At 38.6% G+C, this 24903-nt stretch overlaps 1 protein-coding gene across 1 annotated transcript in view; it reads right to left on the bottom strand.

The window, feature by feature from the left end:
• Nucleotides 1-24903, bottom strand: part of KATNAL1 (katanin catalytic subunit A1 like 1) — a 113578-nt gene that overhangs the window by 26563 nt on the left and 62112 nt on the right. The window contains exon 4 of the mRNA XM_054577113.1: nucleotides 12159-12327. Coding sequence (XP_054433088.1) covers nucleotides 12159-12327 — 169 coding nt within the window. The remainder of the gene's footprint in view (nucleotides 1-12158; nucleotides 12328-24903) is intronic.

Raw genomic sequence — 24903 nt, 5'->3', positions numbered from 1 at the left:
CATCTTAAAGGTCCTATGAAGTAGGTACTCTTATTTCCATCTTATAGCTGAGAAAACTGAAGTACAGAGAGGTTAAGTAAATTGCTCCTGGACACACAGCTAGATCCTAAGCAGTCTGGCTCCAAAATTAGTGCTTTCAGCCACCTGGTACACAATGACATCCTGCTGTACACGGTGAACTACTCCTACCCCAGTGTGAGAAGCACACACAGGAAAAGTTAGACAAGATCTCTAAATTGCATACCACTCTAACATTTTATTATTATACAAAAGAAAAACAGGTTGATAAATGCAAAACCATGCTTCCTAACTTGAGTATTGTGCCCTGCACTGGAGTGTTAATACAAAATACATTTACATTGAAATAATAAATCCACAGCATTCTTCAAACTTTATCAATATATGTGTTCTTTCAAGAAGTTTACGAATACTTACTATGTGGCAGGCACTATTCCAAGTACTGAGGAATAACCATGAAACAGATAGACAAAAATCTTGCCTTGATGAGACACACATTCACATTAGGGAACATAATACATAAATAAGTAAAACAATTAGGGACAGAACAGTAAGTAATTACTACTATTGTCTAATGCAATAAGGTAAAAAAACAAAGTAAAAGCAAAAACCAACACTCTAAATTAGTTGCCTTCAGAGAAAGAATTTGTGGAGTGATTTACTATCCAAAGGACAGAACAAAGTATATCTTAAAAACGAATCACTGGTAATGCAAATGGCCAATAATCATATGAAAGAACCTTCAACCTCACAAGTGATCACGTAATTCACAGTAACAGTTAATATGCTGGTTAAATCACAATGAGATATGCCTATACCCACAAAAGACAGGCAATATCAAGTGTTGGTGAGGACGTAGAGGAACTAGAAGTTTCATATGCCGTAGGTAGGAGTGGAAATTTGTATAATCCCTTTGGAAAACTATTTGGTGTTAGCTGCTAAAGTTTAACATATACATATCCTATGAGTCATCTATTCTACTCCTCGGTATATTCTCACTAGAAATACTCGCACATATACACCAAAAGAAAGAATAAAACTATCCAAAGCAACATTACTAATAATAGTTTCAAATTAAAAGCAATCCAGATATCCATTAACAGTAAAACAGATTGAGCTATGGCATAATACTGTATATTAATGAAAATAAACTTCACATATATGCAAACAGCATGGAAGAATCTTAACATATGTTGAACAAAAGAGCCAAACCAAAAAGAGTACTTACTGTACACAGTTTCAAAACAGGTACAACTAATTTATGGTATGATAAATCAGAACAAGGGTTACTTTGGGAAGGAAGTGGCCAGGATTGGGAGGGATCATGAATATGGGTTCTGGGAAGTCAAATGCTCTGTCCTTGACCCCTGAGTGATAGTTACATATGTTACATGGTAGTTATAGGTAGTTACATGCACTGGTGTGCTCAAGCTGACTTTTACTGGTTTGTAAGGGCTGATTATTAAATTTTGAGGAATTTTGTGAACCAGTTGTATAACAGCCATTAGTAAAAATTAAATTACATACAATTAGAATATCAAAAACAAAGGTAACATATACTCAAAACTCTTCACTTCTCATTATTTAACTATTACCTATGCATGTGAGGTTACTTTGATCTATTGTATCGTTACAGTGGAAACACTACAGAATTGGTAGGCTACTGCCCATCACATCTCTATCAAGTTCAGTGACATCATGTGGGCAGCCTGAAATGAGTTACAGTGGAAGTACTGTATTTTTCCATGTATAATGTGCACTTTATTGCCCAAATTTTTGAGGGAAAAATAAGGATGCACTTTATACATGGGTAGTACTAATTCTGTATCTATATAAATGTGTTTAATTCTTTTATTTAGACTTAGGTATTAAACATGTAACTCTAGAAAGCAATAATGACATCATATGCAAAATAATACCCTGAATATGATAATCAATTTTGTTGAACTTACAGCCAACTTGCAATGAAAGCAGTTTCGGCCAACTATTCAACGAAATGAACTGAACATATTGTCATCCACAGAGTAAGACAGATGATGCCGACTGTTGACTGTTACCCACTTGATCAGTGATGCTGACTTTATTACCATAAGGTGAACAGTGCAGCATTTCTGTTCATACACTTTAGGTGAGAAAAATTATTGGAAAGTCCCTAGGAAAATGTCAAAACGGTTTTCGTATAATGCAAGTTTTAAGCTAAAAGTTATTAAATATGCTAAAAAGCATGGCAACAGAACTGCCAAGAGACATCCTGGACCTCGCCCCCACAGAGAGTGTTGTCAAATCGTGGAGGCAACAGAAGGAAAAGCTTCTTCAGGTGCAACAACAGAAGAAGGCAATTCGAGGGAAACCTCCAAAGTGGCCACAGGTGGAGCAGGAGGTGAAGACCTGGATTCTGGAGCAGCATCAAGCTGGGATCTCTGTTTCAACCAAGATGACGTAAGAATAAGGTAAAAGGACAGCATGAGAAAAAAACACTCATGATTTCTCAGGGACACCTAAATGGTGCTTTAACTTTATGAAACGAGAAAGTTTGAGCATGAGGCCAAGAATGAAACTTGCACAAAACCTCCCAGCAGCCTATGAGAATTAAGTTTGGGTTCTCATTCTTATGTTATCAATCTTTGAAAGATTTACAACTTTGAGCGTCCGGAATCACCAATATGGATGAGGTCCCACTCACATCTGATGTGCCATCCAATGGCACTGTGGATGTCAAAGGAACAAAGACCGTGGCTGTTAAAACTAGTGGCCTTGAAAAAACACATTTCACTGTTTTTCTAGCCTGTTGTGCAGGTGGGACAAAGCTACCACCTATGATCATCTTTAAAAGAAAAATGTTTCCAAAAGAAAAGATTCCAAGTGGAGTTATTTTCTACATGTATGAGAAAGGATAGGTGAATGAAGATGGCATGAAAACCTGGTTTAACAAAGTCTGGTCATGAAGGCCTGGAGGATTACTTAAAAAAACCAGTGTTGCTTGTTTTTGATCACTTCAAAGCCCATGTTACACAAAGTACAAAAACAACTGCAGCGGACTTGAAAACCCAACTTGCTGTGATACCTGGTGGGCTAACCAGCCAACTGTAACCTCTTGATGTGTCAGTAAACAAGCCCTTTAAGGCCCTAATGAATAAAGAGTGAATGTTGTGGATACAGTTAGCTGGTAATGATTTAACACCTACAAGCAGGACCAAGAAAGCATCTATCCCCCAGGTTTGTGACTGGATCCTAAGACTGTGGAATGGTGTCAAGAAGGAAGAGGTTGTGAAATCCATTAAAAAATGCGGCATCAGCAATGCTGTGGATGGAACTGAGGATGAAGAAATTTACCAGGGTGAGGAAAGTGATTCTTCAGGAGATACCAGTAATATAAAAACTGAAGAAGACAATACTTCTGATATTGACAGTAACAAACAGTTCTTGGTCTTCTATGATATGTAAATAATGTAAATTTGTTACCAGTACATAAAATTTCTTATACCTTGTATCTGTTCTTGTATTTTGTAATTATTTGTTACATAAAATTTCTTGTACCATATGTTAAAAAATGAATGCTAAAGTTCCTTCATAAAACAAAAAACAAGTATCTTAGTATAAATAAATAACTGAATTAAAATATTAAAACGAAAGATTTTTTTTTCCTGACAGTTTGGGCCAAAAACATGGGTGCACATTATACACAGCAAAATGCAGTATTTATACCTTAGAAATCAGGAAATACTACAAATCAGTTCTTGATTTATTCTTTGTTAACTATTTAGACTTAAGAAAGTAATAAGGGAAATGTTAATAATGCAGATGAAATTTTCATGCAAGAGTTCCCAACCTCTGGGCCCTGGACCAGTACCAGTCTGGGCCTGTTAGGAACCAGGCCACACAGCAGGTGGTCAGCTTGAATGCAATGCGCTTGATTCATCCTGAAACCATACTCTCTTCCTTTGCCACATACTCCTCCCTCTCCTGACCACAGCCTATGGGAAAATTGTCTTCTATAAAACCGGTTCCTGGTGCCAAAAAGGTTGGGGACTGCTGCTTTAAAGTGTCTCATTTCTATAGTTGTTACATTGTAAATAGCACAAAAAATTAAGGAAACACGTTTCCAGTATTTGAAAATTATCTGATTCATCAAAATTAAAGTAATTAATGTACAAGTGAAGCTCCAACATGTTTCTGTTGTTTTACTTTCCTCTTACTCATTAACAAAAACAAGTTTTCAATGAACATTCACGACAGAACTACATTCTTATTCATCTGTCCATTGCAATGCAACAAGTTGGCTACAGATACAAGGGTTGAGCAAAGGTGTTCTTTAAGTATCCACGCACTCTATAAAATTTATAATAAAGAGTATTGTATTTTAGAAATAAACCCTCGACTTCCGGCCAAGATGGAGGCGTAGGTAGACACACTTTGCCTCCTCGCACAACCAAAAGAAGGAAAATAACAAATTTAAAAACAAAAAATAACTAGAACTGCCAGAAAATCTAACTGTATAGATGTCTGACAACCAAGGAGCTAAAGAAGGAACATCCATCCAGACCGGTAGGAGGGGTCGAGATGGGCAGCGGGGGCAGAGAAGATGTGCGGCAAGGCAGCAGCTGGAGGACCAGGCAGGTGAGGTGGCAGCTGGCAGACCTGGTGTTCCCACATTTGTGTGCGGATAAACCAGAGGAATGGCTGGGGAGACAGACTACTCAATCTAGGGTTGCAGTGTGGGAAAAGACAGCCTCAAAACCTCTGGAGGTAAAAACTTGTCAGGGTTGCGGCAGCTGGGAGAAACACCCAGCCTCACAGGAGTCCATTGGAGAGATCCACGGGTCCTAGAATGTACACAAACCCACCCACCTGAGAATCAGCACTAGAAGGGCCTGATTTGCTTGTGGATAGTGGGGGAAGAGACTGAAAGCCAGCAGAGAGCTGAGCAAGCGCCATTGTTCCCTCTCAGACCCCTTCCCCACACAAAACATCGCAACTCAGAGACCTGGGTTGTCTTGCCCTGGTGAATACCTAAGGCTCCGCCCCACCCCCCAATGTAACAGGTGCACTGAGACAAAGGAATATGGCCCAAATGAAAGAACACATCAAAGCTCCAAAAATAGAACTAAGCAATGAACAGCCAACCTATCAGATGTAGAGTTCAAAACAATGGTATTCTGGATGCTCACTGAGTTGGTTGAGGATGGTCGCAAAATGGAGGAAAAAGTGAAGGCTACACAAAGTGAAACAAAGAAAAATACACAGGGAACCAATAGTAAAGGGAAGAACATCAAAACTCAAATCAACGATCTGGAGCAGGAGGAAGAAATCAACATTCAAGCAGAGGAAAATGAAGACACAAGAATTCAAAAAAATGAGGAGAGGATTAGGAACCTCTGGGATAACTTCAAATGTTCCGACATCCGAATCACTGGGGTGCCAGAAGGAGAAGAGGTAGGGCAAGACATTGAAAACTTATTTTAAAAAATAATGAAAGGGAACTTCCCCAATCTAGAAAGGAAAGAGACTTCCAGGAGATCCAGGAAGCTCAGAGAATCCCAAAGAAGTTGGACGCAAGGAAACACACACCAAGGCACATCATAATTAAGTTACCCAAGATTAAAGATAAGGAGAGAATCTTAAAAGCAGCAAGAAAAAAGGAGACAGTTACCTACAAAGGAGTTCCCATAAGACTGTCAGCTGATTTCTCCAAAGAAACCTTTCAGGCAAGAAGGGGCTGGAAAAGTTTTCAAAGTCATGAAAGGCAACGACCTACATCCCAGATTACTCTATCCAGCAAAATTATCATTTAGAATGGAAGGGCAGTAAAGTGCTTCTTAGATAAGGTCAAGTTCAAGGAGTTCATCATCACCAAGCCCTTATTATATGAAATGTTAAAGTGACTTAGAAAAGATCAAAAACTATGAAGAGTAAAACAGAGGGGAAGAGGTGGGGGAAGAACGGGGGAAAAGGTACAGGGAATAAGCAGCACAAATAGCAGGTACAAAATAAGAAGGGGGAGGGTTAAGAATAGTATACGAAGTGGAAAAGACGACTTATATGTACAACCCATGGCCATGAACTAAGGGCAGAGGCGGAGAGCGGCTGGGGAGTGGGGCAGTGCAGGGTGGAGGGCAATAAAGGGGAGAGAAAAATGGGACAATTTTAATAGTACAATCAATAAAATAAAAATTAAGAAAACCCTGGAATTTATTGAGGAAAAAAGAGTATTGTATTTTATGTTTTGTAAATTACATGCTACACATTCTTTGTATTGGTTAAACATATTAAAAACTTGTGTGAGAATATGTATTTTTGTGCATATACACATGCACACGTCTATTTTTTGGAAAAATTTATTAAACACTTCCCAGTACACTGATGGTTGGATGATCGTCGTTCATCGAATAGTACCCTGTAATTTATGCACTTTCCTTTATTAAAAAAAATTTAAGTCACTGTTTGTATGTATACTCACTAACCGACTGCTCTCAAAGAATACTGCAATCCAGTCTACAACATCTCTTCATTTCAGACATCCCTAGACTTACTCAGTCATGAGAAGAAAAGTATTCAGAAATGGCCATTTGTTATATGTAATTCAGTGAAATTAAGTCCTCCACGTTTAATTACTTCAAGTTAATTCTATAAATATAATTTACCACATTTCACTCTGAATTCTATCTAAAAACAAATACAGCTTTCATCATAAGATCATCATAGAAGCACAGCTCATTTCACTGAGAATTAATTAACCATAAAGCTATAGTCTTAAAAATATTTGAGAATCAGAGTTGAATGAATTTAATTTATTTTTGGTGATAATACGAAAACATTTCTTCTGCTACCTAGTATTTTATAAACTATCCTTTTTAAATAAAAAAAATGTATCTTATTTCTATGTACATTTCTCAAGTGACTCTAGGCTTAAATAGTAAAATAATAAATTTTCTCAGGTACACTCAAATAAGACTGAAAAATATAATTGTAAAAGTTAATTTATTCATCTGATTCCCTCTTCTCAATAAGAAAATAATCAGCTTGCAACCAAGAGTCACACTTTATTAAAGTTTATATTCCGGGATCCTAGAAGTATGACTTACACAAAGTATGCACTTAAGGTGTGTTAAGTAAATGGGATAACAAACAGGCCTATGATGACTCTGGGCATCAGGGGTGAAAAACTGTAAAGACAGGAAAACACATCACTATACAACGTGATTTGTAATGAAAAACAGTATTTTTAAGCTCAGACCAAACTTGATGTCTGTCAGTATTTTTAAAAAGAAGAAAAAAAGATTAGTCACTCTCAGAAAATGAACTGGTACTCATAAGAAGTATTTGGGAGACACGAAAATAAGACAGTAAGCTTTTTCAAACAGGAAGCTGTACAGCATAAGGATTAAAAGCGCAGATATTAGAATTAGAGTTCATACCCTAGTTCCATCATGTACTTCAGTTATGACTTTGATGCCTCAATTTCTTCATACGCAGGACAGGAAAATAATGCTGAGTTCACAGAAATTTTCAGGAATTAAATAAGCAATAAATTATAAAGCAACATTTTTATATATTCACATAACTCAATTTTTTTCTCAAAATAATACTGCCCTTACTATGTCCTTATTATGGGTACTGCACTCTAAACTTTTGAGTCTATTCTATTTCATTCTTTTTTTAAAGCTAGTTGCAACACACAAAACTGATTTTGAAAACCAACATCACTGGGGACTACAATACCTCTGAGGATCCTTCCAATGCTAATTTTCAAATTAGCTTTCAGTGGCAGTGGATATCTGTCAATTTCACCTAAATTACTTCAACCTCCCACATAGCCTTCAATGAGTTTTAGAGACTCTAGAATTCTAATGAATATTTTATTGCTTACGATAATCATAAGTACATCTTTTAAATTCTTATAAAGTTTCCATGAGTTTTTTAAAATTGTCACCCCTTTGTTTCAAGTCACTTATTATATGCTTGTGTATACTAACTAATGATCTAAAATGAATTTATTACTTTGTGTCATGGTCCAAAGTCTGAAAGATGCTGCTATACTACCACTAACCTTTATAAATGTTTAAAAAAAAAAACTGAGGGGAAGAAAAATAGATCTTGCCCAAGATTCCCCGTACCTTTGGATTTTTAGTTTGGTGTTGCAAGCCGTATGACGGAGCAGTAGCAACAGATGGCACCTTTCTTTGAGCACAGTGAACCTGTGCAGGCCCTTTTTGAAGCTTTTTACACATATTGCCTTATTTAATTCCTGAAAATTTCTGTGAATTCAGCATTATCTTCAAATAAATGTACTTTTTTCTTTTTTAAATAATAAAGGGCTTACTTTCCAGTGACATTCTGAGTACTTAGATGTCTATGAAAAAATTGCTAAGATTTAAATTGCAAGGGAAAGTGGTGGGGGGGAGGAAAAAAAAATAAAGACCAAGCAGGATCTTAAAAAAAAAAATTGCTAAGATTTAAAAAATTATTTGGAACTTTTCATGGGAAAACCAATTTACATTCTCCGGAAAAGTTTATTTGACATTCAACAAATGCTGCCCTGATTGTTTTGTTCTTTTGCTTAAGAATCACATTTCAAAATCAACATTGACCTAATTGTTCTAGGACTCTTTCAAATCCGATCCAGATTTTTAATCTACTTTGGTAGGGATGCTGCATAATACGAAAAGTCCTAAAATGAAGAGTAAAAACATCTGCGACTTCACTAATTCCCCTCCAAACTCCATTCTTTACTTGTATGGCCCTGAGCAAGTTACTTAGCTCTCTGGACCTCAGTCTCTTCATTTGTAAAATGGGGGAACACAACTCCAGACTTCATGGGAATGTTTTCATGAATTATTGTCTAATCACTCTGAATGGTGCCTAACAGGGAAGCACCCATATCCAAAGTTCTACTCTGGTATTCTGTAAAATTACGGTGAAGACTGCAAGTTCCTTACCCAGTTCTGAACGTTCACCTGAAGGCTGCTAGCAGAGTGAGGGATAGATTTTGCCCCTACTTTATTCTCTAAAATGCAAACCAAGACATCAAATTCACAAGTAAACTATAGAACAGTCATCATTCACAACTGTCAGATATCAAGCTGAATGCAGGTCCTACAACTAAGGAATTAAAAAGAAGAAACCACACTGAGACTGGTAGGAAGATGGGAGACATGGAATAGGCTCATCTTATACTCATGTGTGCTGAGTAAAAATAGGGAGGGCTATCTCAGCAGTGAAGGATCCCAGACCCACCCCAGGCACCCAAGCCCAGGATTCCAGGCCCAGGAAGGTAAGTCCCCACAACTTCTGGCTAGGAAAACCAGTGGAGATTCAGTTGGTGCAGGAGGTTGCTAAAGCCCTAAGTAGTTCCTCTTGGGGAACCCACACACAGACTCACCTACTGAGATTCGTTCCTTCTGAGCTCCAGGACCAGGGTGGCAGCTTGAAGGGCACCAGTGGTATACAGGGAGAGACTGAAGTGTCTGGCATTGGGGAGAGCAGAGGCCGCTGTCCCTTTGCCAAACCCTCCCCGCACAGAGCCAGTAGGCTGGTGCCATATCTGAGACTCCATCAACCTGGCTAACACTGTGTGAACCACCTTGGAGACCCACAGAGGCTCTATTCCACCCAATTTACAGGCCCACCCAAGCTGCCTTTTCCATAAGAATGACTGGTTGTGGCTCCTAAATCCTATCAAACAAGCAACAGTTGGCTCAGTGAGCCCCAGGGGCAGCCAGATTAGGGTAGAGCTTAGCTTCACCTGGGACTATCCAAGCCCCACACAAGTAGCATCCATCTCAGACTGCAGTACAGCTCAGGCAGGGTGGCCCTGGGGAAAACACAGGTAGGGGCTGACCTTGATCTGCACCACCCAGGAAACCTCAGAGCCTGTCCACCCTGTGGACAGCTACAAGACCACATCAGAGCACCACCACCCTGCCCCTGCACAGCTGATCATCCACGAAGGGCAGAGGTTGGTGGTCAGTGGTCACAGCCAGTCCTTGTAGCTGACTGGCCAGGATAAACCCCTCCCATCGACCTGCCAACAGCAACCAAGGCTCAACTACAAGAGGAGGGTGTACCCAGTCCACACAGAGGGTGCACCTTGAATACCCAGCTTGGGTGATAGGAGAGGCTGTGCCTCTGGATCCTACAGGACACCTACTACATTAGGTAACACTACCCAAGACATGGAGTCAAAGCAGCTCTTCCTAATACATAGAAACAAACACAAGGAGGTTGCCAAAACGAGGAGACAAAGAAACAAGACCCAAATGAAAAAACAGATCAAAACTCTAGAAAAAGAGTTGAACGAAATGGAGATAAGCAATCTATCAGATGTAGAGTTCAAAACTGTTTATAAGGATACTCAAGGAACTAAATGAGGACCTCAGAACATAAAAAAGACCCAGTGAGAAACAAAGGATACACTAATTGAAATAAAGAAAAACTCACAGGGAAACAACAGTAGAATGGATGAAGCTGAGAATCAAATCAATGATTTGGGACACAAGAAAGCAAAAAAATCCATGCAGGACAACACGATGAAAAAAAAGAGTCCAAAAAAATAAGGATAGCATAAACAGCCTCTGGGACAACTTTAAGAGGTTCAACATTCACCTCATAGGGGTGCAAGAATTCTGGAGAGGAGAAACAGCAAGAAATTGGAAATGTATCTGAAAAAACAGTGAAAGAAAACTTCCCTAATTTGGTGAAGGAAATAGACAGGCAAGTCCAGGAAGCACAGAGTCCCAATTATGATGGATACAAAGAGGCCCACTTCAAGACATGTATTAAATTATTAAAAGGCCAAAAGTTAAAGATAAAGAGAGACTCTTAAAAGCAAAAGAAAGGAAGTTAGTTAATGGGCAGGTTGCCAGATGGGAAGGGGAGAATGGGTGAAGAGGTGAGGGGATTAAGAAGTACAAATAGATAGTTACAGAATAGCCATGGGGATGTAAAATACAGTATAGGAAAAGGAGTAGCCAAAGAACTTACATGCATGACCAATGGACATGAACAATGGTAGGGCGACTGCCTGAGGGAGTGAGGGGTGCTGAATGAAGGGATGCAAAGCAGGAAAAATCACAAGTGTAATAGCATAATCAATAAAATATAATTAAAAAAAAGAAATAGAAAACACCAGTTTTATTCTATCATGGTCTAAACATCCATAAGGCTGTAAAGAGTCCTTATCTACTGATTGAATATGTACATATAGTAAAAATGTTCAAATATAGCATATAATTTTAAAGGATAACCACTTGCTACTGGTTATATTTCCATTATAAATATCATGGCATAAATGTGATTTATCCTGAACCCCATGCTTCTTTGCGGCAATTCAGTGTCATCATTCATTTATGACATCACAATGAAAATGGGAAATGCTATCACTAAAGATTTATTTTTATATTTTCATTAAAATTAAGGCTAAGAGATGTGTCAGGTCATCCTGGCTCACTCCTTAATCTGTAGGATTTTCTTCAGCCATTTTTCTAAAGTATTTTAAGGGCCATACAGAATTTCCACCTAGTACTATGTTTATTCACTGATCAATTTTCCAGATAAAGTAAATGTATATAGTGAACCCTAACTAAGGGGAATTTTCTCATCAAAAAAAGTTTATAGTCGAATCAAACATTTTTTTAATCCATATTAAATCATATCCATCTTCTTATTCTGTGAAAACAGAGCAGAGCAAAAGTAGGTTTACAATTGTAAGTATGCAAAACAGTTTATTCTTGCATTATTAATTAATTATTGTATTATTTTCCATATGAACTGTAAACCTACTTTTGCTCTGCTCTGTATATGTATCTACCTCCTTGTAAGTCTTTCCCCTACAATTGTTTCCATTTATTGTTCATTTTGATTCAGAATAATTTAAATTTTTTTCACGTTTTAAAATTTTATTTGAATATTTCTGCAAAAGATCCATTTTACTAAATATTGTTGTATGTGTGGGAGTGTTTTAAATATAGTTCTGAAGTTATTGGTATTGCAGAACGGCCTTCAAAATACAAAGACAACATAGCTTCTTAATTCAGACCTTTCTTTAATCTCTTCTATATCAAAACCAGATTATTCTAAAAAGCCAATAAAAATTATAATATGCACCAAAGGCTTCCAGGTGAGTTAGAAAGAGAGAGTCTTGCCTTTTCATCTCTCCCTCTTGCTTTACAATCCTTGTCCCTACTTGTGGAGGGCTTCTCACTCTTCGATATAGGATGTGCTCGGCCTACAGATCCCCGGGCTCCTGCTCCTGGCATTTCTTTCCTCAGAGGTTTTACTTCTCGATTGGGACGCCTTATCTGAGGTGGAGCTCTGAGAAGAAAAGTGAAATAAAGATTAATCAAAGGCAAAAGTATTTCAACACTACCTTGGACAATAAAACTATTAAATCAAGGAGGACAAAATCTCCCCATTTCCCTCCTTTGGCCAATTCATGGCCACATCAATTAGATCAGTTTTGAAACGTGTTTTTAAAATATACTGATTAATACAATTATTAAATACATATAAATGACAATATATAGCAGCAATTATTTTCTCAAAAATAACTACCAATCACCAACAGAGGGCAATACAGATTATTCCCATCTAACAATCTTAATAGGGCAATGGAAAGTCCATTACTTTATTCATTACTGTCCTAAACCAAGAATAAGTCACAAAAAAAAAGAACAGCCCTGGCCAAGTAGCTTAGTAGAGCATCGTCCCGATATACTACGGTTGCAGGTTTGATCCCCCATCAGGGGACATGTAAGAATCAGCTAATGAATGCATAAATAAGTGGAACACCAAGTGTTTCTCTCTCTCCCACCTTCCTCTGTCTTTCTAAAAAGTTTTTTTAAAAAGCAGAGGGGTGTTATTATTTTTTAAAAAAGAACATCGTAAAAGCTGAAGACAAGAATTCAAAACATGTCTATTTGCAGTTTACTTTTTTCTAATAATATAATGCTTTTCTCTGACTCTGTATTGGGAGGGACGCACATGGATCAGTGAGGGAGGAAGGGGACACCCGCCTAGCCAGCCAGATCAGCCGAATCAACCCTGGCGATCAATGGGGTGACAGATGTCGCCGCCAGATCTCTCTGACATCCTGTATTGGAAAATCCAGTATTTCATTCATAAATTACAAATAGCAGGACTCAACAATCAAATTTTATAAACGAAGTAATTTGTTTAAAAATATTATTCATGCTTTGAGGGGATCAAAATTCACAGGATCCTTCAGATTATACAGGGCCCCAAATGTGAATCAAGAATTTTGATAAGTATAAATGGTGATGGATTTTAATGAGACTTATTATGACCACTTTGCAATATACAGAAATACTGAATCATTATGTCGTACACCTGAAACTAATATAATGTTATTCCAATAATACCTCATTTAAAAAAAAATAACTTTGATGACTACATAAATGTAACAATGCACACAAAGTGGCATATTTTGTTTCATGTAATGTGAAACATGTCCTTGTCAAAGAGCAAAATTTTGACGTTATTGTCTCTCTCCATGTTGGGGGAACTCTTACCACTATGTGTGTAATCTCTTTCCTCGCACCGTCTCTGCCTGTTCCCTACCTTTTCTCTCTGTGGCCCTTCAGACCCCATATGTGTGTTCCTTTTTCACCAATCAGCTGTATCTATTATTATGCCCTTTCCAGGTTCATGCTTTTAATTCACTGACTGATTGTGAAGCTTCTCCTCCTGGTACCAGAAAAAGTGGCATATGTATATAACTCAGTGAACCCAGCAAAACAGGAAATTGGATAAAAAGCCAGGAAGGTGGCAAATTTCAGGCAAAAAAAAAAGTTAAAAACTGACAACATATTGCAGATCTAATGTAGTATCTTCAGTTTATTGGAATTAGTCCATTACACGAACCTGCTAAGGGCAGAGAGGTTGGTGGAAACTGTACAATGGAGGGCCCAAAAAGAAAAAAAATTATTTTTCTGGAGGACAGGCCCCTTGTCGTACAGGCTTTTCCCCCCCGAGGTGAATGTTCTAGTGACCTGTCTGTATCAGTGTACCAGCTGGTGGTGGTGTGAGAGACTACATTTGGCTTCAGTGAATTGTTTTTGAAGACTCTTTCGATATGTCTGGCCGTTCCATGATGGGTGATTTACGAGCATACCTGCCTACACCACGCTGAGTGTTCAATAGTTTTTAGCCAAAAATGGCACGATCCCCTTGTCCTACCCTCCCTATTCACCTGATCTTGTCCCAAGCCAACTTTTTTTGTTTTTCTGGATGAAAAAAGTCCTCAAAGGGAAATGTTTTGCTGATGTGGAAGAGGTGAAACAAAAAATGGCAAAAGCACTGAAAGGTATCAAAATCAGTGAGTTCAAAAACTGTTTTGAGCACTGGAAAAAAAAACATCTGAATAGGTGTACCGCATCAAATGGAGAGTACTTTGAAGGTGACTGAAGTTTAAACAAGTGAGAATGCATACATGATTTTTATTAAAAAATTCTGTTTTGGGGGCCCCCCCTCAGATGTCTAGGAGGTTCCCACACACTGACAGATGAACCCTGGGAGTCCACTTGAACAGTGGCGTACTGCACACCCATTGAGAGGCATTCAGCCTCTGCTGTGCTAGGCCCTCAGAGGAGATAAAGATGAACACACAATGGTGTGAAAGAAATCCATAGGGAAGGAACTAGAAAATAGTGTTAACTGCTTATAAGGCATTTTCGAATTTAAAGATATTATTATATTATTGGTTCTAGTGCATTATTAGTCTTTAAGCACTCTGCCAACCAAAGAAAAATGTGATGAAACTGGTAAAAAATAAAAAAACTAAAAATGTTACATTGCTCTATTCTTAGTATTTTCATGGCAACTACTGGTTTTTGACTAAAATTTGTTTTAATGAGGGGTAGATTACTTATATATATCTGCACATGTATAAATGCCTTGCTGGAGTCCAATTCATGGGTATGACCAATAACGAGACAACCATCTCCTCCACGGAGAACACAGGCAAGTCTGCCCTGTCATCTCCACACCTCTGTTTAAACAGTTTGTCATTGTTTATGAGCCTGCCCTTGGGACACACAGCCAGCCAGGAGCCCATGTTCACCAGCAGCAGGCCCAACCACTTGGCTGCACCCAGGCCTCGTACTCAGAGTAGGGAATCCTGAAGCACAGCTGCCACCTCTCCAAACTGTGCTTCCCCCTCAACATGCTCTACTGGGGCTGCTGAGGAGGCACGGGTGCCGGCTCAGGGAGGCTGTATTGTCAGAAGTCTTATTTTAAAGCTCAGGCACAGCCTGCATGCCCAGGGTTTGCTGCTGCTGCTGACCTGCCCTGCCACTCAGTACTTTGATGGGCTCAGACATGGGTCTGAGTGAAATTGCTTAAGAAGCCACATGTCCCATTGTGGCCAGTCCCATCTCACTGGAAGTGGGCCTGTGCTTGGTGAGTCTTCAGTTCCATCTCACTGCAGCTGGATGTTAGATTTGTAACAGACTCTGTCAGCTTCCCAAAGGACAACCTTGATTCTGGTCTGTACACCACCCTCTAGGAATGCACCACTGCACAATGTCATGCTTCAAATTAAGGATTCAGTGACGGCTTCCAGGCTGTGTAACACATACACCTCAAAGCTTTTACTGGTCTCATTTTAAAAAGAGACTTTAGTATGTTTACAAAACATCATCAACCTCCATCCGAATCCATCCAGAGGCTGACACTGTACCAGCTTACACTATTTCAAATATAGAGAATAACTCAGATGTGCAGATAAAAGACTAGATTGTCTACACTGTGCTTAGTCCTCCTACTTGAAGACATTTCCCCATAGGAATGGGAAGAAATGTGCCTTATTTTATCATATGCAAATAAACCTGATTTCCTCCAAAATCTAATACTTCCTTTTTCTAAACTGTACTATTAAATGTCAATACTATAAGTAAATATTCTTATCAGCATTGCTTGTAAGCACCTGGAAACAGCCCAAATGTCGAGTACCACACCAGAAACATAAAGTACTGTATGTTCATTCACATAATGGGATCCTGTATTCACATGAACATAGTTTACAGCTACATATAACAAAGCATGAATCTCAGGACCACACCTTAAGTGAAAACAGAGGTTCAAAGAACATGCAGTGTAATTCCAAGTAAAACAGAGTGCTCTTCAGGGATACAAATGTACATACTAAAGTGTAAAGAAAGGCAAGGGGATTATAAACTCCAAGCACAGGGTAGTGTCAACTGTAAAAGGGAAGGGAAGGGAATAGGATGCAAAGGAGCCCATAGGGGAACTTCAAAGGTATCAGGAAAGTCCTTTATCTTAAACTCCGTGGTGAGTGTACAAATAAACTCCGTGGTGAGTGTATTGTGATTCCTTATACCTTACATAAATTTTAATTTTCATATTATCTACTCAGTAGTTAATAAAACTGAAATATGATCATACTACAACACTAATTAAGGCATCTGGGCACCTAAAAAATGAAATTATAGGGTTGCTACAAAGTTTCTGGCATGTTCTAAAAACATACATGTTCTAGTGATGTGGGCTCAAAGTACCCAGCCTCAGCTGAACCAACTGCACCACTGCCTGGCCAATCTCCAGAGAAGACTGGACGATAGAAATTGGACTGTCTGTCTCATAGCACCACCCCACCACAATTCCTGAAGTCAAAGAGAAAGGGGTGTTTGTGACAGTATCTTCATTCTATGCCATGTTAAAAAATAGGGTCTAAGATATATCACAATATTCTCTAATTGCTCTATCAGCTCCTTTCTAAAAATTCCATCTATTGAGCTCTTTCTATTTCTTCTAGCTTTCTACTTAATGATTATTCTATTTGATTTTACCTATTTGTTCATATACTGTTAAAATTCAGGTATAAGAATAAATAATTTGGAACAGGTCCTCTATATGCCCAAAAACATAACCCAAGATTACTTAAAGTTAACTTCTGGAAAAGAAAAAAAATAATCTGTCTTTGCTATTACATTAACATATGTAAGTCCAGAATTAAATAAACAGAGAAACATCTCTCTCAACAGCTAATAAAAATATAAAAAACATAAATTCCAAGTATTTCATACTTATATTTTTGTTATAAAGAATTGGATTCAATTTATCAGACTCTGAGTCCAAGAATGTTAAGAAATCATGAGGCTTTCCAGTCATAATGGCAGCATAGGTAAACACAGCTCATCTCCTTACAAAACCACATCAAAATCACAACTAAAATAACAGAACCACCACCGCTCACAACCATCAGAAATCCAGATGAATGAAAGTCTGACAACTGTAGAATAAAAGAAACCACATCCATCCAGAATGGTAGGAGAGGCATAGACGTGGAATGGACGGATCCCACAACCACATGTGGTGGATAAAAATTTGGAAGGGATATTTCAGGAACAAGGACTCCCAGCCCCCACCAAGCTTCCCAGTGCCAGGAAGATAAGCCCCCATAACTTCTGGCTGCAAAAACCAGTGGGAATTGAGTCAGTAGAGAAAATTCTGGAGTCCCAAGCATTTCCTCTTAAAGAACCCACACATGGACTTAATCTGACTCACTCCTTCCAAGCTCTCGCCGCAGAATAGCAGCTTAAAAGGCACCAGTGGCATGGGAGAAACTGAAGTGTCCAGCATCAAGGTGAAAGGTTGGGGACAGCCTTCTCCCAGACAGAAAGGCAGGCCATTGTCTCTTTTCTGAACCCTCCACCCACAGAGCCACAGAGCTAGCAAGCTGGTGCCCTGTCTTAGACTCCATCAACCTGGCTAACACTGTTTGCCCCATCTTAGAGACACCCTGAGACTCCATCCGATCCAATTTACGGGCTCACCCAAGCTCCTTTTCCACATGAATGGCTGGTCTTGGCTCATGCTTTACAACTTGCTAAATCCTCTCAAACAAGCAACTGCCAGCCTCAGTGAGCTCCCCGCCAGCCCATACCTCTTGGTAAGTACTCCCAGGCCCAGTACTAGCAATAGCCAGCCTTATAGTCACAGCTTGGCTTTGCCTGGGAATCTCCAAGTCCCACACTAGTACCAGCTATCTTAGGCTGCTTTATGATTCACACACGGTGGCCCTGGGGAAAACACAGGTGGGGGCTGACTTTGGCCTGCACCACCCGGGAAAACCCAGAGCCTACACACCCAGTGGACAACTACAGACCACATCAGAAAATCAACACCCTGTCCCGCAACAGCTGATTCTCCATAGAAGGTGGAGGTTGGTGGTCAGTGGTCAGAGCCAGTCCTTGCAGCTAACTGGTCTGGATAAATCCCTCCCATTGACCTGTGAACAGCAACCAAGGCTCAACTACAAGGGGAGGGTGTACTCAGTTCACACAAAGGGCACCACTCGAGAACCCAGCTGGGGTGATAGGAGAGGCTGTGCCACTGGACCCTACAGGACACCTACTACATTAGGCCACACTACCAAGACACGGAGTCAAAGCAGCTTTACCTAATACATAGAAAAAACACAGGGAGGCTGCCAAAATGAGGAGACAAAAAAACATGGCCCAAATTAAAGAACAGATCAAAACTCTAGAAAAAGAACTAGACAAAATCGAGATAAGCAACCTGTCAGATGCAGAGTTCAAAACACTGGTTATAAGGATGCTCAAGGAACTTAGTGAGGACCCCGACAGTATAAAAAAGATCCAGTCAGAAATGAAGCATTCACTAAGAGAAATAAAGAACAATTTACAGGGAAACAACAGGAGAGTGGATGAAGCTGAGAATCAAATCAATGATTTGGAACATAAGGAAGCAAAAAACAACGAGTCAGAACAGCAAGAAGAAAAAAAAATTTAAAAAAAACCCCAAAATCAAGGATAGTATAGGCACCCTCTGGGACAGCATCAAGCATTCCAACATTCACATCATAGGGGTGCCAGAAGGAGAAAAGAAAGAGCAAGAAAATAGAGATCTATTTGAAAAAATAATTAAAGAAAACTCCCCCAATTTAGTAAAGGAAATAGACATGCAAGTCCAGGAAACAGAGAGAGTCCCAAACAAGATGGCTGCAAAGAGGCCCACTCCAAGATGCATCATAATTAAAATGCCAAAGGTTACAGATAAAGAGAGAATATTAAAAGCAGCAAGAGCAGAGCAGAAAATCACCTATGAAGGAGTTCCCATAAGACTGTCAGCTGACTACTCAAGAAAATGTGCAGTCTAGAAGGGACTGGCAAGAGATATTCCAAGTCATGAAAAGCAAGGACCTACAGCCAAGATTGCGCTACCCAGCAAAGATTTCATGCAGAATTGAAGGGCAGTTAAAGAGCTTCCCAGACAAGAAAACACTAAAGGAGTTCATCATCACAAAAGCATTATTATATGAAAAAATTAAAGGACTTATTTAAGAAAAAGATCAAAACTATGAACAATAAAATGGCAACAAATACATATCTATCAACAATTGAATCATGAACAGAACTCTGAGAAAAAAAGAGAGAGAATCATGGATATGGCGAGGGTTTTTGATGGCTGTCAGATGGGAGGGGGTGTAGAGTAATGAGTGAGAGGTGAGGGGATTAAGTAGTACAAATAGGTAGTTACAGAATAGCCATGGGATGTAAAATACAGGATGTAAAATACAGCATAGGAAATGGAGTAACGAAAGAACCTACACATGACTCATGGACTGAACAATGGTGTGGCGATTGCCTGAGGGAGTAAGGGGTGGCGGGGGGGGCAAAGGGGTAAAAATTGGGGCAACTGTAATAGCATAATCAATAAAATAAACTTTAAAAAAGACAAAAATAAAAATAAATAATATCATTAGGCAAAAAAAAAAACAAAGCTTAAATAGAAATTAAAGGACCTATGATGTGAAATAGGCATTAATGATTAAAAACTTTAGTGCCTACTCTCATCAAATATATAACTGCTATTTTGTCAAATCAGTGTATATTTATGGTTTACCTAATTGGTACAGGAACTATGCTGGATGTTTATTGACATAAAAATATTGTAACACTAGCCCTACCTTCAGAGAAAGAACATGGACACATGGAGTCAGCATTAGAGTTAGAACCCTAAGACCTGGGTGCCCTTTTCTTCCAGGGCCACCAATTACCTATTATACAAGAACATCCATCTTGTTCTTGCTATCTACACACTTACCATTACAAGCCTCATGTGCTTCCTCTGTAAATGGAGATTAATACTTCATAGAATTTTTAAAATTTATTTTTCACTGAAATACAACATATATACAGTAAAATGCACATACATTAAGTATACAACTCAATAAATTTTCATACCACATAACCACAGGTATATCAAGATGGGACATTTCCCAATATCCCAGAAAGCTTTTCACAGCCCTTCTTAGTAAATTATCAGCCCCTAAAGATAATCACTATTCTGACCTTACTATCAAAGATTAGGTTTGCCTGTTCTAGTTTCATGTAGGTGTAATTCTACAATACATACTCTAATTTCTTTCTTTCAACATTACCACTGCATGGGAGAACATATTTGCAATAATACATCTGGTAAGGGGTTAATTTCCAGGATATATAAAGAACTCATTACAAATCCACACCATAAGACAAACAATCCAATTAAAAAATGGGCAAAGGACCTAAACAGACATGTCTGTAAAGAGGACATATAGATAGCCAATAGCCATATTAAAATGTTCAACATCATTAACCATCAGAAAAAATGCAAATGAAAACCACAATGAGATAGCACCTCACACCTGTCAGAATGGCTATCATCAATAACCACAAACAATAAGTTTTGGCAAGGATATGGAGAAAAGGTAATAATCGTGCACTGTTGGTGGGACTACAACTGGTGCAGTCACTGTGTACGAAAACAGTACACAGCTTCCTCTAAAAATTAAAAATGAAACTGCCTTTTGACCCAGCAATCCCGCTTCTGGGAATATATACTAAGAAACCCAAAACACTAATTTGAAACCATACACCCTTATGTTCACTGCAATGCTATTTACAATAGCCAAGATTCAGAAGCAGCCCATGTGCCCATTAATAAATGAGTGCATAAAAAAGCTGTAATATATTTATTTACACAATGGAATACTACTCAGCCAGGGAAAAGAAAGAACTCTTACCCTTTGTGACAGCATGAATGGACCTGGAGATTATTATGCTAAGAGAAATACACCAATCAGAGAAAGACAAACACCATATAATCTCATTTGTATGTGGAATCTAATGAACAAAATAAACTGATGAACAAAACAGAAACAGAGGCATAGATACATGGAACAGACTGACAGCATCAGGGGGGTAGAGGGACGACTGGATGAAAGAAGGTGATGGGATCAGCCAAAAACACATAGAGGTAGCACAAAACCACAAACAGTGTGATGATAACCAAAGGGAAAGGGGGTGGGTGTAGGTGTAGGTCAGCAAAGGGGGAAAAAGTGGGGACAGAAAGAGACTTCCCTTGGGGTGATGGGCTCATAACACAGTGTGCAGGTGATGTTTTATTGAGTTGTACATTTGAAACCTGTCCCTGCTGGGACTATACCCTAGGAATATCAAAACACCAATACAAAAGAACCTATGCACCCCAATGTTCATCACAGCACAATTTACAATAGCCAAGTGTTGGAAGCAACCTAAATGCCCATCAGTAGATGATTGGATCAAAAAATTATGGTACATTTACACAATGGAATACTATGCAGCAGAAAGAAAAAAAGAACTACTAAACTTCACGACAGCATGGATGGAACTGGAGAGCATTATGCTAAGCGAAATAAGCCAGGGGGCGAAAGACAAATACCATATGATCTCACCTATAAGCGGAACCTAACCAACAATACAAAGACGCAAGGAAAATATGACCAGCAGCACTGAGAGGAAAAGAAATCAACAGAGACAAGAGGGAAGGCGGGGGGGCGCAGGGAATGTGGTGGGGGGTAGGTAGAGACAAATGTATTTAAAATAAATAAATAAATAAATAAATAAATAAATAAAATTTAAAAATTACCTGTGAAATTCACCCATGTTCCTGAGGATAGCATTAGTTTATCTTTCTTCATTGCTGTGTAATATTCTATTGCATAAACATACAACAACCTTACCTAGCCTACTGCTGATGAACACTTTAACTATCTTCTGTTTGAGATTACTATTAAAGCATCTATGAAATAGGGATTATGTTTATTAAAAACATAAACATTCATTCTTTTGGGGTATATATCCAGATCTGGAATTGTTGGATCACAGGGTATATGGAAGATTAGCTTTTGTATATGTAGCCAGTTTTCCAAAGTGGTGATGCTATTTCACACTGTCATCAACAATGTCTGAGTGCCAACCATTCCACCATAGCCATTTTAGAAGGAGGGTAATGTTATCTCATTATGGTGTTGCTTTGCCTTTTTTGAATGACTATGAATGATGTCAAGCACCTTTCCAAAAATATGTTTATTGGCCATGTGAGTATCTTCTTTTGTAGAGGATATTCTATTCCAGTCTTTACTCCATTTTTTTTTTCAATTAGGTTGTCTGATTTTTTTCTTATTGATTTACTGATTGTCATTCCTTATAGGTATATCTCAGAGGTGTTGCAGGTTTGATTCCAGACCACTGCAACAAAGTAAATATCAAAATAAAGCAAGTCACACAAATTTTTTGGTTTCCCAGTGCACATAAAAGTTATGTTTACATTATACTATGGTCTATTAAGTATACAATAGTATTATGTCCAAAAAACTATCATATCTTAATTAAGAAATACTATATTGCTTAAAAATGCCAACCATCATCTGAGCCTCCAGAGAGTCAATCTTTTTCTGGTGGAAGCTCTTCCCTCAATGTTGACAGCTGATGACTAATCAGGGTTGTGGTTGCTGAAGGCTGGGTTGGCTGTGGCAACTACCTAAAATAAGACAATGAAGTTTGTCATTTTTACTTGTCATTTCATGGACAAGTTCTCTATAGCATGTGATACTGTTTGATGGCATTTTACCCACAGTCAATCCTCTCAGACTCTGACGCTGCTTTATCAACTAAGTTGGTGTCATATTCTAAATCCTTCATTGTCATTTCAACAATCTTCACAGTATATTCACCAGGACTAGATTCCATCCCAAGAAACTACTCTCTTTGCTTATCCTTAAGAAGCAACTCCTCATCCATTAAAGTTTTAGCATGAGAATGCAGCAACTCAGTAACATCTTCAGGCTACTTCTAATTCTAGTTCTCTTGTGATTTCCACATAAGCATTTCCTTCCTCCACTAAAGTTTAGCATCCGTCAGTCATCCAAGAGGGTTAGAATCAACTTCTCCCAAAATCCTGTTAATATTGATATCTTGTCCTCTTCCCATGATCACAAATGTTCTTAATGGCATAGTGAATCCTTTCCAAAAAGTTTTCAATTTATTTGGCCCAGATCCATAAGAAGAATCTCTATATATGCCAGCTATTGCCTTTCAAAGTGTATTTTTTAAATAATAAGACTTAAAAGTTGAAACTACTCCTTGATCCGGGGGCTGCAGAATCAATGTTGTGTTAGCAGGCATGAAAACAGCATTAGTCTCTCACATCGCCACCAGAGTTCTTGGGTGACCAAGTGCATTGTCAATGAACAGTAATGTTTTGAAAGACTTTTTCTGAGCAGTTGGTCTCAACAGTGGTATTAAAATACTCAGTACACCATATTACAATCAGTTGTGCTGTCATCCAGGCTCTGCCATTCCATTTACAGAGCACAGGCACAGTAGGTTTAGCATAATTCTTAAGGGCCCTAGGATTTTGGGAATGGTAAACGAGCTTAGGCTTCAATTTAAAGTTGCCAGCTGCATTAGCTCCTAACAGGAGAGTCAGCCTGTCCTCAGAAGCTTTGAAGCCAGACACTGACTTCACCTCTCCAGCTATGAAAATCCTATATGGCATCTTCTTCCAATTAGGCTGTTTCCCCTACACTGAAAATCTGTTGTTGATGTAACCAATCATTACCTCAACCAGATCTTCTGAATCACTTGCTGATGCTTTTACATCAGCACTTGCTGCTTCATCTTGCACTTTTATGTTATGGAGACAGCTTCTTTCCTTAAACCTTATGAAGCAACCTCTGCTACCTTCAAACTTTTCTTCTGCAGCTTCTTTACCCTTCTCAGACTTCCTACAATTTAAGAGAGTTAGGGTGTTGCTCTGAATTAGGCTTTAGCTAATGGGAATGTTATGGCTGGTTTGATCTATCTAGACCCCTAAAATAGTCTCCACATCAGCAATAAGGCTATTTCAATTTCTTATCATTCATGTGTTTGGTGGAATAGCACTTTTACGTTCCTTCAAGAACTTTTCTTTTGCTTTTACAACCTGGCTTTTTGGCACAAGAGGACTAGCTTTCCAACTTACCTCAACTTTCAACATGCTTTCCTCACTGAGTTTAATCATTTCTAGCATTTGATTGAAAGTGAGAGATATTTGACTCTTCTTTTCATTAGAACACTTATAGGCCACTGGAGGGTTATTAATTAGCCTAATGTCAATATTGTTGTACCTCAAGGAATAGGGAGGGCAGAGGGGCAGTTCAAGTTTGGGGGTTAGTGGAAAGGTAAGAACACACATAACATTTATCACTTAAATTCGCTGTTTATATGGGCACAGTTCATGAAGTCCCAAAACAATTAGAATGGTAGCATCAAAGATCACTGATCACATCAAAGATCACTGATCACATCAAAGATCATGGTAACAAATATAGTAATAAAAAGTCTGAAATATACAAGAATTACCAAAATGTGACACGGAGACCAAATTGAGCAAATGTTGGAAAAATGGTGCTGATTTATTTGCTCAATACAGAGCTGCCATAAACCCTGAATTTATTTTTTAAAAAATGCAATCATCTGCAAAGCGCAATAAAGCAAAGCATAACAAAATGAGATGTGCCTGTATATATTCCAGATACAA

This window comes from Pteronotus mesoamericanus, unplaced genomic scaffold, assembly GCF_021234165.1.
Source record: "Pteronotus mesoamericanus isolate MK-2021 breed Mesoamerican mustached bat unplaced genomic scaffold, CSHL_Meso_final contig_41, whole genome shotgun sequence".
Taxonomy (NCBI): Eukaryota; Metazoa; Chordata; class Mammalia; order Chiroptera; family Mormoopidae; genus Pteronotus; species Pteronotus mesoamericanus.
The sequence above is the reverse complement of the archived record's forward strand: the minus strand, read 5'-3'. Positions and strand labels throughout refer to the sequence as shown.